Genomic DNA, 18248 nt, shown 5'->3' on the forward strand with positions numbered 1-18248 from the left:
AATAGATTCATGTTGTGCAAAAGAAAATCTATATTTATGGACAACTGGATGGAGAAACAAATATGGTCAATTGTTCATCTGTTGGATGAAAATGGTAATAAAGTTGGATATAATCTGGATTGCTGAAGGTGTCATAAACATTCCAATGGCTCTTATTCAGTTAATTAAAAATAATGTAGAAAACACACCGACCTCCAAAGTCCAATATAAAGATAGGCCAAGTTGACTTTTTAAACCAAAAATGTAACAATGCCTTCCTGAGGCAACATCTGTAGAATACAATGTAACCTGGCTTCACAAGGAGAACTTCAAACCCTGAAATATCAGCTATTAGAACAAAATATCTTAATTTCCACTTCTTCCTAAAAACAAAGAAATGCAGTTTAAATTCTAAGATTGAAATGTGATGTAGAAAACTGTCACCTATGCAACACAAATGTAGAAACAACAGAGCACATTTTTTATGTTTGTGACTAAAGTTTATGGAAATCCTTACATGACTGGCTGACGTCCAAACTCATAAAGATAGATTTCTTCAACTAGGTGTGGTCCTAAATAAGAAACAAATAAAATTTCTGATCAATAATACCATTATTATTACTAAATATTATATACACAAATGTCACTTTGTGAAATCCCCCCTTCTTGGAATGCACTTAGAAATGAGTTCTCTGTATTAATTAAATCTATAAGAAATGTTCAAAGCTCCCCTGCCAGAAAGTTTTGTTAATTTTAACTATTTAATGAGTGAGTTAGTTATTTTGTTTGTTGTCTATAACTTCTTTAGTGTCGTGTCTATTTCTTCTGAGATGATTGCTTTGAATTAAGTCCAATGTTTATTAATTACTTGGGAGTGAATTACACCCTGGACTTGAAACATGGTTTGATCTGTACCGTGTAGAGTTTGTCATTGTACCCACTACCCATAATGCTCCTGTGAATCCTCCCCCAGTGTTTCATTAGCAGCTGGAACCACAGTGACTCTGATAAAACAGGAATTAGCAGAATCCATCTGATATGAAGCTGTGGTTTGAATACCACTTCCCTCCTCTTTGAAGAGTAGTCAGATATCTGGGTTCAGGTTTTTGTACAGCCTCTTCTACACTTTGTATCACTGTGTTTGTAGAGCACAGTAGTAGAGAGCTGTGTCTGCCAGGGTTAGATCTCTGATGGTCAGTGTAGTTGATGTTGCTGATGTTTCAGATTCATATCTTCTATCAGGAATATGTTCAGCTGCTCCCTTTTGCTCCTTTCAAGAGTATAAACTGAGGTGCCTGAAGGTCAGAATGATGTTTGTACCAGTGAAGGAGAATATAGGTGTCAGTTGTCTGATAGTTGCATGTGAGTGTGACAGATTGTCCTTCTCTTTTACTGACTTCCTCTTGTACAGGAGAGATTGTGTCTCCAGCTATTAGTCCTGGAAAAAGTAGAGCAAATGAAGCCATTAGACTAACATTGTTCATGAGGCTGAGAGGAGACAGTGGAAAATGGCAGCTGTACAGTGTTACTCTGTGGACACAAACAGCTCAGCTGTTTCCATAAATCTTTAGAAAAGAAAAAAAAGATGTTGTGCTTTCTATCTTACCAAAGAAAAGAGCAGCAAGAATAATCCCCAGCCAATGTTCCATCTCTACAACAAGGTTTAAATCAACAGGAAAACTAGCTGATGTTCAACATTCAGTCTGAGAATTGTTCTCTTCACAGCAGCAGTTATTATTGACAGAATGGTTGAACACAGTGCAGAAGTGCACCGCCTACTTGATAATGTGGCTCAGCTTGGATTAACAGCAGCTACAGTGTCATCTAGTGGCCAATCAGAATCAGACCACAGAAGAAAAGATGCCACTGAAACTTCAGACTAGTCCAGCAGCATAATCCAGTTGTCAGCTGATGATCTGTTTGTTCAGCATTTTCCAACTCAACATAGTTAAAGACTCTACTTCTGTGCTGCGTTATCACCTCCCCACATCTCTGAAGTTGTGGATTTACAGCAGCAATTAACAAAGTGATGCTACAAACTGTTGAGTCACCTTTCAAGCTTACAGGTGGAGAGGATTTGATAGTGAAACGAGACATTTTCACTGGAATATTCCTTCAGACTAACAAAACCCACATCTGGATGCTGAGATCTGGAGGTGGGCAGTGAGTTCGGGGCAGCCGTGGCTCAGGAAGTGGAGGAAGTCAAAGGGTTGGTGGTTCAGTCCCCAGCTCCTCCTGTCCACATGCTGAAGTGTCCTTGAACAAGACTCTGAACCTGCTGCAGCTCCACCACCATCAGTGAGAGAGAGAGAGTGTCTGTTTGTCTGATGGACAGAATCACTATGAAAGGCCTTGGTATAAAGAGCGTTTTGTACATGCAGCAATTTAGTGTTTACAGGAAAGTTTGATGGTTGATGATGTCTTTATTCTTCAGAAGACAAAGAAATCATGTTAAGATCTTCAGTAACTCATTTTTTTATTATCAGTGCAATGAATCCAGCCTGGATCAGAAAAAGAAGTTTAACAGTGTGTGACTCCCTCTAGTGGACGTTGTGGAGTATTCTGTTGTCTTTGCTCCAAAAATGGAACCTGATGTTATGTATTAAAAATAATTTGATCAGAAGGCAACATGTAGATAGAAAATGAGAGGACCTAGGATTGAACCCTGTGGTACACCACAAGAAATCACAGCCTGAGAGAAAAACTGAGAAAATACTTTTATAAAGACGAGAACAAAAGCAATGAAAATCTGAGTCTGTGATGCCAACCAGTTTATAGACATGCTTCTTTCAAACTGTGAACATGCTTTTCTCCAATACTGGAATACAACAGTACATACAGTATATTGACAGTAATACATAATTTGTTCAAGTTGAAACAAATCCAGACTTCATCATCACACTGAAGTTTAACAGTGTGTGACTCCCTCTAGTGGACGTTGTGGAGTATTCTGTTGTCTTTGCTCCAAGGTTTTTGTACAGAGTTTTGGTGTTTCCTGTCACTGTGGGCTTCACAGCACAGTAGTACACAGCAGAGTCTGTCACTGCAGCAGAGGAGAGCTGCAGATCCATTTGGGTTTTATCATCACTCACTTTAAAGATATTCTAGGGACGGAATCTGATATTGGTAGTCCTGTTCCTGAGTGTGAAATAAGGAACTCTGGTGGTTTTCCTGGATGCTGTAGATACCAGAAGAAATAATCACTACCAGTTGCTTTTTTAGAGTATGTGTAGGACAGAGTAACAGAGCTGCCTTCTGAACGAACTCTTCATTCCTGACTGCAGTGAGTTCTTCACAGCTGACACCTGAAGGAAGAGATAACTCTGTTATTTCATGTTGTAAAAGACTCAACAAATGAATCCCATCCAGAAAGTTAGTAATGAAACTTTCTCAGCAGGATCTCACATACCTGTTAGAATGGATAGTAACAGTAGAGAAAGTACATAATTCCAATGACAGCATGTTGAATAAAGGGAATGTTTCTGCTTTGTGTATTGAACTCTGCTGAATATGGAAGTTCCTCTCTCTTCTATAGTTCACTAACAGCTTAGCTCCTCCCTCAATCTCTCCGTCTCCTCGCAGCTCTGGATTTTCACTTCCTCCTGTTAACAGACTGGTAGCAGCAGGTTGTATAATCTTTTATCATAGTTCAAAGATGGATCATCTTTTCAGGATTTGCAAACACAAGGACTCAATTGAAGTCGGCTGATAACTGAACAAAACCTCACTACAGAATCTTGTAACCAGAGTATTTATGCTGAACATCAGTGAGCATCTTAGCAAAGTTTGATTTCAAGTGGTTGACAGGATTTGAGGGGCCAATAAAAGGATCTCACTTAGACTCACTCAGTTGTAGGAAGGTCCGGAACAAGTGCACTTCACATGTAATGAACCAGCTGCCATGATTATTGTATTGAATATGATGCCGTATCTGTACAAACATCTTGATCAACACCATGAAGTCCAAGTTGACACAGGAAGTGCAGTCGTCGTTGTAATCTGCTACAGAGACTGTCCACATGGATGTTCCAGGCTAGGTTGGTTATTAGTCAAAATTATAAAGGCAACCCTTTTGTTTTTGCCCCCATTCATCATGAGCTGAACTCAAAGATCTAAGACTTTCTCTATGTACACAAAAGGCCTCTTTCTCTCATATATTGTTCACAAATCTGTCAGAATCTGTGTAAATGAGCACTTCTCCTTTGCCGAGATAATCCATCCACCTCACAGGTGTAGCATATCAAGATGCTGAGCAGACAGCATGGGGATTGCACAGGTGGGCCTTAGGCTGGCCACAATAAAAGGCCACAAGAGAGCCCGGGGTCAGGGCGGCGTCTGGCCGCAGCGTATAGGTGGCAGCTGCTGTTACGAGGAGAGCCCCATGTAACGTTAGGAGGAGGCTAACTTAGTCGGGGAGACCCAGGTAGGATCGGTTGCGTAGTTGGTGCTATTTGAACATGTTTTCTATTATCTTTTACATACATGTGAACAAAATAATATGAATGCAACAACTGCACAGAGCTGTGTTTAGTTTAGTTCGGGTTGCAGGTAGAGAGTCACTGTCTTGGTGGCAGTGTTAATTTGACATCAAATTCCGATTTAGTCTTAGTCTGTTGAATAACACGCCATTTAGTTTTAGTCACATTTTAGTCTATCTGAAATCTTTTAGTCTTAGTCTAGTTTTAGTCAACTAAATATCATAAGAGTTTTAGTCTTAGTCTAGTCTTAAGTCTTTTAGTCTTAGTCTAGTTTTAGTCAACTAAATATCATAAGAGTTTTAGTCTTAGTCTAGTTTTAGTCAACTAAATATCATAAGAGTTTTAGTCTTAGTCTAGTCTTAAGTCTTTTAGTCTTAGTCTAGTTTTAGTCAACTAATATCATAAGAGTTTTAGCCTTAGTTGAGTTTTAGTAGACCAAATATTAGCAGATTTTAGTCAACTAAATCTACAGTGGAGTGGACTTCCTGTCATTGGAAGTATCCATCAGTCTGTTATGAAATGGTATTAAGGTTTGAATATGCATACAGACACAGATTCAATTTTTATTTAATTCTTGATGTCAAAAACACTGACCGTGTTTTTTTCACAAAAGATAATCTCACATAAAATAAGCATAAGGCCTGCTCTCCCTGAAAAATAAACATGCTCCCTGAATGATATGCAATGCATATGACATTCTTTCAAGATGAAGTATAATATTATTGAAATAGATAACCTTAACTTACTGTCTTCTACTGTCTGTGCAAAATCAAAAACATTAAGAAAATAAAGTGCAATTCTCAAAAACAATAATAAAACTATTGGTTGTAATGCCATTGCACAATCTAAATACAGAAACTTCACTACTGTTAATCTTCACGTACCTCAAGAGACGTTAAATAACTGCTAGGCTTTAAAGTGAACAGATTAGTGCAATTCTCTAATGTAGAATAAAAGATGTATTGGCTGTAATGCCATTACACGCACTACCAAAGACATCCTCCCTAATGTTCAAGTAAATAAAAAACCCTGCTCTCATACAGGTAAATATCACATTAAACTAAAAAACTCTGTAAGCATCATCTTCTTCTTCATCCTCTATTACTCTGTGCATTGTGTGCAAAATCAAAGAGATTTGAAAACAAAACATGTAAAAGATGATATGTATTACAAAATGAAATAATCTTCTGTTAATAATTAAAAGAAGTATCAAGTATCAGTGAATTACATGCTAAGCTGTAATGCCATTATTGCATGGAACGAAAAAATCTCTCTGCTCTCATATTAAACAAAAAACAAAAAATAACTTTCAAGCTGTGCATATCCTACTTCAGGAAATGCTGTAAATAGCAGTGAATACAACAGTTCTATTTGTTTCTGTTCATTTTAAGGAAAGCACTTCGCTCCAGTGTAACCCTTCCTCTGTTGCGCCGTCCTCTTGTGAGGTCACCTGTGATGCTGAATACCCTCTGCAAAGCTTGAGAAGCTGGCATAGCCAACAAGTCTAACGCGAAAGGTTTTAAACTGTGATAAAAACTGTCACTCTTATCCAGCCACAAGTCTGTTCCTGTGTCCGCAGTGATGGGATGTGAAAGTTCTTCCTTGTACTTGATGATCTGCCGCCTGATGCTGGTTGTGGAGGTTTTCTGTTTAGGCCTTGTGGTGCGGCATTTTGAGAGGAACCTAAACACCGGCTGCTTTGTGGATGGCGCTGCTTCTGGTTCCTCAATAACCTCTCTTCTGCATCATCTTCAGACTGGTCCTCCTGTCTTGTGTGTGGGAAAGTGCATTTGACCACATAGTCTTCTGCCTGTTTCAGCAGTTCCTGGATATTTCCATCAGCCACATCAACATTAACAAGGATTTCAACTTTTCATCGGTTGAATCCAAGAGGCAAGCAAAACGCTGGTTCAGATTTGATCTCATTTTCTCTGCAAGAGTGGCGAGGTCTCTGTACCGAGTGTTCTCTGCAAAGTCAGTTAGGCGGCTCAGCAGATCAAAGAGGGCAGGAACCACTAAGGACATAGATGCAGTGTCACTCTGGAGGGTTTTAGTGTGTTCCGCAAAAGGCAGCAGTAAGTCATGCAATGATGAAAGCTTTTGCCACTCACTAGTAAGCAAACTGTCCCATCCCATGTCATTTGTGATTTGACAGACTGCATCTTTGACTGTGAGGAGTCGTGCGACCATGTTGAATGTGCTTGACCAGCGTGTGGGCAGTCATTTACAACAATAACACCACAGTGGTCCGATAACCTCTGTGTTGCAACTGAGGACTTGCGAAAGAGCTTCACCACATCACCACCATGTCGACATGATGGTACCTAATAACAAGAAGAAAAGACAACCATAGAAGTCTAACCCTAATAAATTGGCTGGTGTGTGTCTGTACATACTGTATATATGTAGTGTGTGGCAGGGGGAAAACCATTCATGTGATAATTGACTGTGATGTAAAAGAATAAACTAAACATGGCTCACCGCTGTCATCAATTTCAGAGTCACTTTCCATCGTGGACCCAGGGGAGTCATCCTCAGAGCTGGTTTCTTCTGCTGTGGTGTTTTTAAAGGCTGCCACCATGTTACTCCCATTGTCCGTTCTTACCGTCAGGATCTTCTCCTTTGGTATGCCCCACTCTTGCATTCATTTGTCCACACATGCCTTAATAGACTGTGCAGTGTGTGGGTGAGCTACTTGTTCAAGGGCCAACAATATGTGTACAGGTTTACTTTGTTCAACACAAAAGTAGCGTGCGCTTATAGCAAGGAAGGAGGCTGTCAGTCCTTTTTTTGTCCACAAGTCAAGGCCAATGGAAACTCTCCGGGCAGCAGCCAGTCTCTCTTTGAATTTTTGTCTTTCATGTTCATACTGTGTTTCAATCAAATAGCTCATTTTAGTTTTCTTTGGAACTGTTAGTCTCCTATCTACTATCTCCATCATTAGCACAAAGTCCTCGTCTTCAATTGTTGTGAGTGGTAAACCTGTGCGTCCAATCCATCTAGCTATGGCCTGCTCCTTGGTCTGTTGTTCCTTCCATTCAGTTTTGTACTTTGAAGAACTTAGGAAAGCTGTAGAGATGGCCTGCTGCTGGGTTGCACTAGCAGCACTAGCTTTATTTCCACTTGGCCTACGGTCATCTTTGTCATCAGATGTCTTCTGCATCTGTGAGGGTGAATAAAGGGGAAATCAAGTTGTGTTTTTTTTTGCCCAATCTCCTCAGATCTCTCCCTCTCTCTCTGTCTCTCACTCACACACCCTTCGTCCAGTCATATAACGCCACAACATCTAACGTTACTATAATACACATTTTACACATTTGATTCAATTTGAGGACATTTAATATTATGCTCATATTAATTCAGCGAGACAATCGTCTAATCAATATAGCTCAAGCTGGTTTCCTTTAGCTTCTATTTTATGTTTTAAGTTTAACGGAAACACGGTGGTTTATCTGATAAAATAAGCTTAGCATGTATGCTTACTTTCGCATGTATTTCCGGATGAGTCGTCTGTAAATGTCGCTTCAAGTTGGTGGTGTTTTTCCCAGAGATCTTTGCTCCACACGGTTTACAGGCGGCCATGAGATTCGCTCTGATTGGATTTCTTCCAAACTTGTCCCACAAAAAGAGTAGTGATGATTGAATCTCTTCTCCATTCGTCCCTCCCTAATATTTTTGTCTAATTTTTATTCGTTGACTAAAGTGTCAGTTATATTTCGTCACAGTCTTCGTCATATATCTGACTTTTTATTTAGTTTTTATTTAGTTTTTCCGTGAAAAAGGTTCGTTGACGAATATTTTTCGTCATAGTCTTCGTCAATGAAATTAACACTGCTTAGCTGGTTTTATTTCCTTGTTCTGTTCTGGTGGTCTGGCTTGGAGCTCATCCTGCATGTAAGACGAACTTGCCCCTTGTACATTGAGTGCGAGCTCCCCTTGCTGCTGGGTCAACTGTCTGCTGGTCATTATATTTACTGCATGTCAGCTAGTGTGTGTTTCACGGGGTCATTGATATCTCAGCCAGCCTGTCTCTTTGTGCTTCACATTGTTTTAATACCTTTTTTGACTTGCCTTCAGGGTGCTAGAGACCTGTTGTTGAATTTCTTGGCACCACTGAGTATCTGAGGGTTTTCTGTATGTAGGTTAAAATGATACTGTAGATTGCATGTGCTTCATTTATTTGTAGTATTTATTTAGACAATCAGTACTTCAAATATTACATTTATTCATTTAGCTGACGCTTTTAACGCTATACATGTCAGAGGTCGCACGCCTCTGGAGCAACGAGGGGTTAAGGGTCTTGATCAGAGGCCACAATGGTGGATGTCTCACAGTGGGAATCGAACCCAGGTCTCCCACACCAAAGGCAAGCATCTTATCTATGCGCCATCACCATCCCCAGTATATAGATAGATAGCTAGCTTGAAAAAGGGTGTCCCTTTTCACAAATAGTTCTGATTGTCCTTGTATTTTAATGTTTTGTGAAAAAACTAAATTGAACTGAGCTGCATCGTGCAGCGACAAAGACTAAAACTAAACTAAAACTAATAAAAACTAAACTAGCAAAACCAAAAAGTCAAAACGAAATAAAAATTAAAACTAATGAAAAATCCAAAACTATAATAACCTTGGTTAACACATCATCTCTACAAAACTGCAGATGGTACCTGTTGCCTCCTCTAAGCCCAGGCTATGGAAGAGGTCCCAGCTGTTAAAGGAAAAGCCGCCTTTTAAGGTCTCAATGCCATCATTGTTCCAAACATGTACACTTTTACTTGTGCTCTCCTGCTTTTGAGCAGGGACTTGTAGGTGGGAATTAAATGGACAACATTATGGTGAGAGGTTCAAATGGGGGTTTAGTATTACAGTCTAGATATTGCTTCAAACCAGGCAGCACAGCTTCAGCTTGCAATGGTTACAATCACCAACAAAAAAAGGTCCTTCAGGGGTGTGTTTCAATTGTCTGTGAAAACAGTCTGCTAGAGTGGAATTGGAGATACTTTGGAAGTATTATGGATATACATGATTCAAATTCTGTTCTGTCTGTTTTTGTTTATTGTGTTTTATCTGTAGTGCTTCATTTAAAGTTGCTTCTATCACCACTAAAACAAATCCAGACTTCATCATCACACTGCAGTTTAACAGTGTGTGACTCCCTCTAGTGGACGTTGTGGAGTATTCTGTTGTCTTTGCTCCAAAGGTTTTTGTACAGAATTTTGGTGTTTCCTGTCACTGTGGGCCGCAGAGCACAGTAGTACACAGCAGAGTCAGACAGCTGAAGCTTCTGGATCTTCAGAGGAACTGACTTATCCTTGATTGTAGCATTAAATCTGTCTTTCGTGAACTCTGCAGAAAAATCCGTTGTTTGTGAAATACATTTCAGCATGTACTTTGGAGACTCATTTACTTCTTGTTTGTACCAGAACAAAGTTGGACTTCTGTCACTGGTCTCAAAAGTACAGTCAAGTGTAACTGTGTCTCCTTCAGCAGCAATGACATCTCCTGCTGGCTGGGTCACTCTGTCTTCTCCTTTACACTCTGGGGAAGAAGAGAACATGCAGAGGAAGAGATGGATCAATAAAGATGATTGATTAAAGGAGAACAATCAGTAGGTTTAAAGAGTTACCTAGCCAGAGAGTCAGAATCAGGATGTTTCTCAGCCAGTGGTTCATGTCTGCAGTGAGAGGGGAGGAGAGAGAGGAAGAACATTGATACTCTGATGGATCTGGGCCTTCACATCATTGGCCCTTCCACTTCATCATCTGTTGTCTTTTCTGTCCTTGAGTCCCAGTTTTGCTCCTCCCTTAATCCCTCCCTCCTTCCTCTCACAACTCTGACAAATAGTGAGTTTGTCTCTGCTGTGGTGCTGTTATTCACTCAATGACATCATTTCCATCAGGTAACAAGTAGCTGATAAGGTAACACTGATTGACTCTTGACAGAGCATGTGAAGGTCCTGACTGAGGTCAATCTTTACGCAGACGATATACAACCATTATTATTTCAGTAATGTTTTTCAACCTGACATGAAAGGTGGAGGTGTTTCATTGTGTTGAAAGGTACACCAAAGAATCCTGCTTGTTAACAATTTAAAGACTTCCTGGGTCTTCTTTCTTTCTTTCTTTCTTTCTTTGCTCTGTTATTTAAACAGGTGTTAGTATTTTTTCTGTCTCATAACTGGTGACTTTAACCTTCATATTGACGATCCCAAAGAAAAACCTGTCAAAGAATAAAATCAAATCAGACTCAAAGGTGTTAACAGATTGTGATGCCCTCAGCTCCTCTGGCAGGCTGCACACTAAAGGCCGCCTCCCCGTAGTTCTTTGTCCTCACTCGGGTAACAACTAAAACCAGTGCCAGAGAACCTAAGAGATCTAGAGGGAGGACACATTAAAAGCACATCTGACAAGTTTTCAGGCGCTAATAAAACCAACAAAAAGAGCTTAAAATCTATTCTAAAACTGACAGGCAGCCAATGCAGGGACTTTAGGTGATATGTGTGCTCTCCTTCTGATCTTAGTACATGTACTGCTGCATTCTGAATGCTTTGTAGCTTATTTATAGCTTTCTTAGGTAAAACAGAAAAGACAGCATCAATATGTGCTGAGTAAATAAAGCTGCCTTGCCTTGTTTTTATACTTTCATGGTCGATCATTACTTGGTCATCCATAAAATCTCTTCTGTAAACTGTTTCACAGACCCTGATTGTTTTACAAAGGTTTTAATCTCCAGACTGGATCCTGTTTATCTGACAGATGCAGAGTCAGAGCCTTGACATCATGTGTTTTTGAAGAATGGACATTTGAGTCATTTTCTCCTGAAGGATCAAACAGCAGTGGAGAGATAGGACTCCCTTGGTGGAGGACTCTCAGCTGTTTTTGGCTGTCAGAGGATTTTCAGTGTGATAGACTCTCTTTTATATTTACACCTCATTTTATATGAAGTTTAACAGTGTGTGACTCCCTCTAGTGGACGTTGTGGAGTATTCTGTTGTCTTTGCTCCAAAGGTTTTTGTACAGAGTTTTGGTGTTTCCTGTCACTGTGGGCTGCAGAGCACAGTAGTACACAGCAGAGTCAGACAGCTGAAGCTTCTGGATCTTCAGAGGAACTGATCTTGAGGTGGAATCCAGTGTGGATGAAAACCTCTCCTTAAACTCGGCCTCTGTTTTTACTTCGACCCCTTGCATGCGGCTCAACATGAATTTGGGGCTGTTGTTTCCATCCTGTTTGTACCAGAACAAAGTTGGACCTGTTCTACTCGTCTCAAAAGTACAGCCAAGTGTAACTGTGTCTCCTTCAGCAGCAATGACATCTCCTGCTGGCTGGGTCACTCTGTCTTCTCCTTTACACTCTGGGGAAGAAGAGAACATGCAGAGGAAGAGATGGATCAATAAAGATGATTGATTAAAGGAGAACAATCAGTAGGTTTAAAGAGTTACCTAGCCAGAGAGTCAGAATCAGGATGTTTCTCAGCCAGTGGTTCATGTCTGCAGTGAGAGGGGAGGAAGAGGAAGAACATTGATACTCTGATGGATCTGGGCCTTCACATCATTGGCCCTTCCTCTTCATCATCTGTTGTCTTTTCTGACCTTGAGTCCAGTTTTGCTCCTCCCTTAATCCCTCCCTCCTTCCCTCACAACTCTGACAAATAGTGAGTTTGTCTCTGCTGTGGTGCTGTAATTCACTACATGACATCATTTCCATCAGTTAACAAGAAGCTGATAAGGTAAAACTGGTTGACTCTTGACAGAACATGTGAAGGTCCTGACTGAGGTCAATCTTTAGACAGACGATATACAACTATTCAATTACACATGACAGCCACATTAATTACTTATTCAATACATTACTCAAACAGTACTATTCACATTATTACATTTGTCACATTTTCGGACAAATCATATCATGAGACGTCTTTACAAAAATAAATTGAGTAAACTAGATGTTAAGCTCCAGACAGGAATTGTTTGCATATGTCAAATTTTCCTTCTATTGTTTCATGCTTGATCATTACTTGGTCATCCATAAATTCTGTTCTGTTCTGTAAACAATTTAATGGACCATCATTGGTTTACAAATGTTTTAATCCAGATTGGATCCTGTATATTTGACCAAGGGCATCGTAGTGGGGGGTGAAAGCATTTAGCAATTATAGTCATTGCATAGAAGTAAATGTTGAAAAAAGGTTGAAATGTGTTGACATTTCGGATGACATGTGTGTTGGGTTTTGGGGGGTGGGGGCAGTGGGTAATGGGGGTGGGGCACAGGCACTGCTTACAGAATTTGTGCAACGACCCGGTATATCTGACAGATGCTGAGTCAGAGCCTTGACATCATGTGTTTTTACAGAATGGACATTTTAATTATTTACTCCTTAAGGATCAAACAGCAGTGGAGAGAAAGGACTTCCTTGGTTGAGAACTCTCAGCTATTAGGCTGCTGATAGTCTCTCTTATATAAACACCATCCAACATCATTATCATCCTTTGTCGGAATTGATTTAAAATAACATTTCAGAACTTGTAGTATCTTCCACATGCTGCTGCTGCATTGTTTTGTTTTGTTTAATCACCAGCACCACAAATTCAGATCATAAACCACTGAAGTTTAACAGAGTGTGACTCCCTCAGTGGACGTTGTGGAGTATTCTGTTGTCTTTGCTCCAAAGGTTTTTGTACAGAGTTTTGGTGTTTCCTGTCACTGTGGGCGTCACAGCACAGTAGTACACAGCAGAGTCTGTCACTGCAGCAGAGGAGATCTGCAGATGAAACTCCTTTGCTGTTTTGTCATGTGCAAAAGAAAAACCTGGTTTCTTTGAATAATCTGAGAGGAAAAACTGTGGAGATGAACTGGACTTCTGTTGATACCAGAAGAAGAAGTCAAAAGATCCTGAATAGTTGCAGGAGAGAGTCACAGAGTCTCCTTCCAAAGCCAGCATTACATCTTTAAATGGTTTCACTAAATCCTCAGAGGATCCTGAAAAAGAAAAAGATAGATTTCACTCTGACATTTATATTTCTTTAAAGTGAGAGAGAAACAAATGAGTATTTGCCAAGCTGAAGTGTTTTCTGAGTCATGTTTAAAATCTCCTGTTAAATTTCACTCACCAGTGTGAAACATGAAGATGATCATCCAAACTAAGCAGAGCTGCATCATTTCCACTTGTACTGAATGAACAATAGAGAGAACACAGCAGCTCTTCACTTCTAACATGAAGCCTTTCATATTCAGTTGTGGAGCTCCTCCTCTTGCTGTGCTCTGTTTCCATTCAGGCTGATGGAAGCTTTAGAAATGACAGTGATGCTGCAGTCATCATCATCCAAGAAGGTCAGACTGAAGGAGAATCTGCAGGAAATTCACCTGAAGGAATCTGGACACAAACACCTGGCTGAAACCTCCAATCTGCAAACTGTACACAACTTCTGTTGGAGCCCGAAACCTGGTTAAACGTACAGATCCCCACTACCCATAATGCTCCTGTGAATCCTCCCCCATGTTTCATTAGCAGCTGGAACCACAGTGACTCTGATAAAACAGGAATTAGCAGAATCCATCTGATATGAAGCTGTGGTTTGAATACCACTTCCCTCCTCTTTGAAGAGTAGTCAGATATCTGGGTTCAGGTTTTTGTACAGCCTCTTCTACACTTTGTATCACTGTGTATCTAGAGCACAGTAGTAGAGAGCTGTGTCTGCCAGGGTTAGATCTCTGATGGTCAGTTTAGTTGATTTTTGTATAAACTGAGGTGCCTGAAGGTCAGAATGATGTCTGTACCAGTAAAAGAGAGTATTGGTGTAATCCTTCTCAAATTCACATGTGAGTGTGACAGATTGTCCTTCTCTTTCACTGACTTCCTCTCGTACAGGAGAGATTGTGTCTCCAGCTATTAGTCCTGGAAAAAGTAGAGCAAATGAAGCCATTAGACTAACATTGTTCATGAGGCTGAGAGGAGAAGACAGTGGAAAATGGCAGCTGTACAGTGTTACTCTGTGGACACAAACACTCCAACACTCACCTATGAAGTGAGAGCAAAGTAAAAAGAGGTAAAGCAACATGTCTTTGGAGTTGTTAAAGCCAGACAGACAGCAGATGAGCAATGTTCTTCCACTGCAGTAGAATGAAGAAACTAAACAGCCTCTCTGCTGCACAGCCCTTCTCCTCAACATCAAGCTGATTGTGCTTTTAGTTCCTCAAACATTTCTGCTCTGGAGACGCAACAATCTCATTGGTTGAGTTGGACTTCAGTGGGCGGGGCCAGAGAATCCCCTTTTTAGAGATTGGCTGTCTACCAAAGTTCAGTTCAGCCAGTGAGATTATTTGTGCATCCAGAGCAGCTCTGCCTCAGAGAAATGTTTCCTGAATGTCCACTTTCAGTTCTTCACACCATGTGAGACCGAGGCAGGTCCCACTAGAAGGAAGCCTACCTGAAGACCTGCTCTTTATTCAGGGAACATGGAGGACATTTCATTAGGGACGTCCTGATCAGGTTCTTTTGCCTCCTATTCCAGTCAGACTCAATCAATATTAAGTTTCTGCTCATACAGAGTCGCGATCTGATACTTGCATTTGGCAAAATGCTCGCATTTCAGAACCTAGTGTCCCCATAGTTGTTAGATGTGATGACAGAAAGCTCTCCAGTCTTCCTCTTTGGATGGTAGCACCAGTGGTGGTCTTAAGCATCTGGGGGGGGGGCGTTTTAAGAGCAAGTGTGGGACTCGCCTCTGGTTTAAGTCTGCTACTGGGTAAATCCAGGAGGAGGAGATAGGTGAATCTCAGCACTCTAGCTGCAGTATGAACGTGAAGAAGCTCCGTTAAGTACAATGGAGCCAATCCATTAAGGCATTTAAAAGTTAAAAGTAAGATTTTAAAATCAATCCTGTAATGAACAGGAAGCCAGTGGAGGAAGCGCGACACAGGTGTGATGTGGTCCCTCTTCTTCTTTCCTGTCAGGAGGCGGGCAGCAGCATTTTGGACTAACTGCAGGCGCTGAGTAGATGACTTGTCTAAGCCCACATATAAGGAGTTGCAGTAGTCAAGACGGGAAGTTATGAAGGCATTAATCACCCTCTCCACATCTTTAGGAGGGAGATAGGCCTTTGCCTTAGCTATAGTTCTCAACTGGAAAAGTAGGATCTAACAGTGGCGGATATCTGTTTATCAAATTTAAATCCACTATCCAATACAACACCAAGACTCCTCACAGTTGAGCAGCTGTTTGAAGTTAAAGGGCCGAGAGAATCTTCATCAAGCAGTTCAGGGTGTCCAAACACTATGATCTCTGTCTTGTCTCCGTTTAGGTTGAGGAAATTTAGGTTCATCCATGTTTAGATGTCCTTCATACAGTCAAGCAGGGGCTGCAGTGAGCCCTTTGCTTTTACATTCAGGGGCAAATAAATTTGAATATCGTCTGCAAAACAGTGGAAAGAGACCTCATACCTCTCAAAAATGGAGGCCAGGGGCAGCAAATACAAAGAAATAAGATGGGGCCTAAGACAGAACCTTGAGGGACACCGCAAGTAAATGGGGCCGTCTCAGAGGAATAATCACCGAGGTGGACAGAGAAGCTCCGATCAGTTAGATGGGATTGAAACCACCTAAGTGCAGTACCTTTGATTCCCACACAATTTTCCAACCGTGACAAGAGGATTGAGTGGTCAACAGTGTCAAAGGCAGCCATGAGGTCTAAGAGCACTAGGACGGCAGAGACTCCTGAGTCAGTTAAAATCAAGTCATTAAAACTCTTAAAAGTGCTGTTTCAGTGCTGTGACAGGGTTTGAAGCCGGACTGGAACTTTTCATAAACATTATTATCAATGAAATGTTGCAGCTGGGTAAAAACTACTTTCCCAGGACTTTAGATAAGACAGTTTAGAGATGGACCTGAGAGAACAGAGGGGTTGAGATTTTCCTTTTTAGCAGGGGCTGTGTTAAACCCAGCTTACTGGTTTAGCGGACCAGGAAACTCACAGACCAATCGCACGTGCTCCAATCGTCTCATGTGACGCTGCTCAGCCAATCAAATCTGTGCATTCCGATGCTTGCGAGTCGAGTCCGCCAGATTCACCAAAGATGTTTTGGAAACACACAGGAATTGAGGAGATGGAAGGGAAAAGGGATTTCACATGGCTTTTAATCAAGAATGTACAGATTTTTACATGTACATTCATCCCACGGGCAGTTCAAAGCCAGAATATCTCATAGAACTCCAATGCTAGCTGGACAAGCTAGAGCTCACGTTTCTCACTGAACAAGAGAAAGTAGGGAGGTGGCTCTGTAAGAGGGAATGAAAGAGGAGAGGAGGTATTACAACTGTTTATTTGTTATGATGTGTTGAGTGTGTGTTATAAAATTGGTTAAGACTGCACTTCATCACTTCAAGCTACACTTTTATTTCATTTTCTCAAAAAATTAGGCACTTTATTTAGTTTACTTAAATTTAGAATTTATTATTAGTCTAGTTATTATTTATTATCCCTCCAGTTTGATGTGAAAACCGAATGAAATATTATTGACAGTCCGTTGTTGACTAAATACATATGTTGATACAACTATACGTTATAGTACTGAATGATAACGCAAGTTAGTCGTTTTGATGTTCCTTTGCTTCGGGAAATTTTCTCTAACTGGAGACTTTGAATTCTAATTGAATACCCCTGGTGTAGAATAATGCAGCACAGTGAGGATCCAGACTTTTCATAGAGGACACAGCATCTGTCTGTTAACAGCCTACGATACCACTGGAGATTCTCGGCTTTAACTGAATAGCTACAGGACAGAGTAACACTACGGCCCTCTGATGAGACACTTCAGCTCTGCTGGCAGTAATATCATCTTCCAAGGTGTTACCTAGTGAGGGAAACAACATGTTAGATTCAGAGTTCTGTTCCAAAGGCAGACATCCATCATTTAAAACCAGCACTCACTGTCAGAAACACTCGTACCTACGAGAGCTGAAAAGAACAAAAGTGCAGCGAGTTTCTCCATGTTGACAGAGGAGAAATGCTGGAACTGAATGTTCAGTATGAATACGTTCTGTCAGTTGTGTTTGGTCTGATGTTCACAGCTGGAATCAAAGAGTTCTCTGCCATGAAGCAGCTCTGCAGTCAGTAGGAGGAGACTCATATTTCACAGTAGTTTCATTTCTGAAGCTCTTCATCACAGCTGGGTCTCATTCTAAATCTGCTAATGCCTCTTAATTCTGTATTTGTTCATAAAATGGCAATAAATATTTGAACGTCATGATTTTATGTTGTTTACACTTTAATAGTTTTGTCTTTTGGATATAAATTGAAGGCGTTTTAAAGCTGAAACAATTTTGAGATTCAACCTCTTGGAAACTAACACCTATTTCCAGAAAAAAAAGGCCTAAAATAACATACCTAAAATAAATCAGTAAAACTCCTCAACCATTACGCCTAGCTGCATAATTCTGGTCTCCTTTGAGGCCAGAAACTAAGGGATATGGAGAAACTGTAAATGAACCATTTGGTGGTGGTGCAGTGGATAAGACTATGCCTTTGGTGTGAGAGACCCGGGTTCAATCCCCCACTGTGACACATTCACCACTGTGTCCCTGAGCAAGACACTTAACCCCTAGTTGCTCCAGAGGCTCTGACATGTTAGCAATAGTAAGTCGCTTTGAATAAAAGCCTCAGCTTAAATAAATGTACTGGGAGTTTTCTTCAAAACACTATTTCTGTCCATACAACCATGTTCCAAAAAATATAAAGCTTCCAAACATTGAAATTTGATAAAACAGTGAATATGATCAACATTCCTGTGACCTAAAGCC

At 40.6% G+C, this 18248-nt stretch overlaps 1 gene segment (V, D, J or C); it reads right to left on the reverse strand.

Moving 5' to 3' along the window:
* Positions 1 to 11491: 11491 nt before the first annotated feature.
* Positions 11492 to 11942, reverse strand: LOC119901554 (the record flags this gene model as incomplete). The annotated part of the segment is given in 2 exon segments: positions 11492 to 11808; positions 11897 to 11942. Coding segments are annotated over 2 exon segments (363 nt in total), but the record flags the coding sequence as incomplete, so codon positions are not given.
* Positions 11943 to 18248: the final 6306 nt, after the last annotated feature.

This window comes from Micropterus salmoides, unplaced genomic scaffold, assembly GCF_014851395.1.
Source record: "Micropterus salmoides isolate LMB-PRFRI ecotype aquatic unplaced genomic scaffold, ASM1485139v1 Ms_hic_scaffold_1365, whole genome shotgun sequence".
In the NCBI taxonomy this organism is placed as follows: domain Eukaryota; kingdom Metazoa; phylum Chordata; class Actinopteri; order Centrarchiformes; family Centrarchidae; genus Micropterus; species Micropterus salmoides.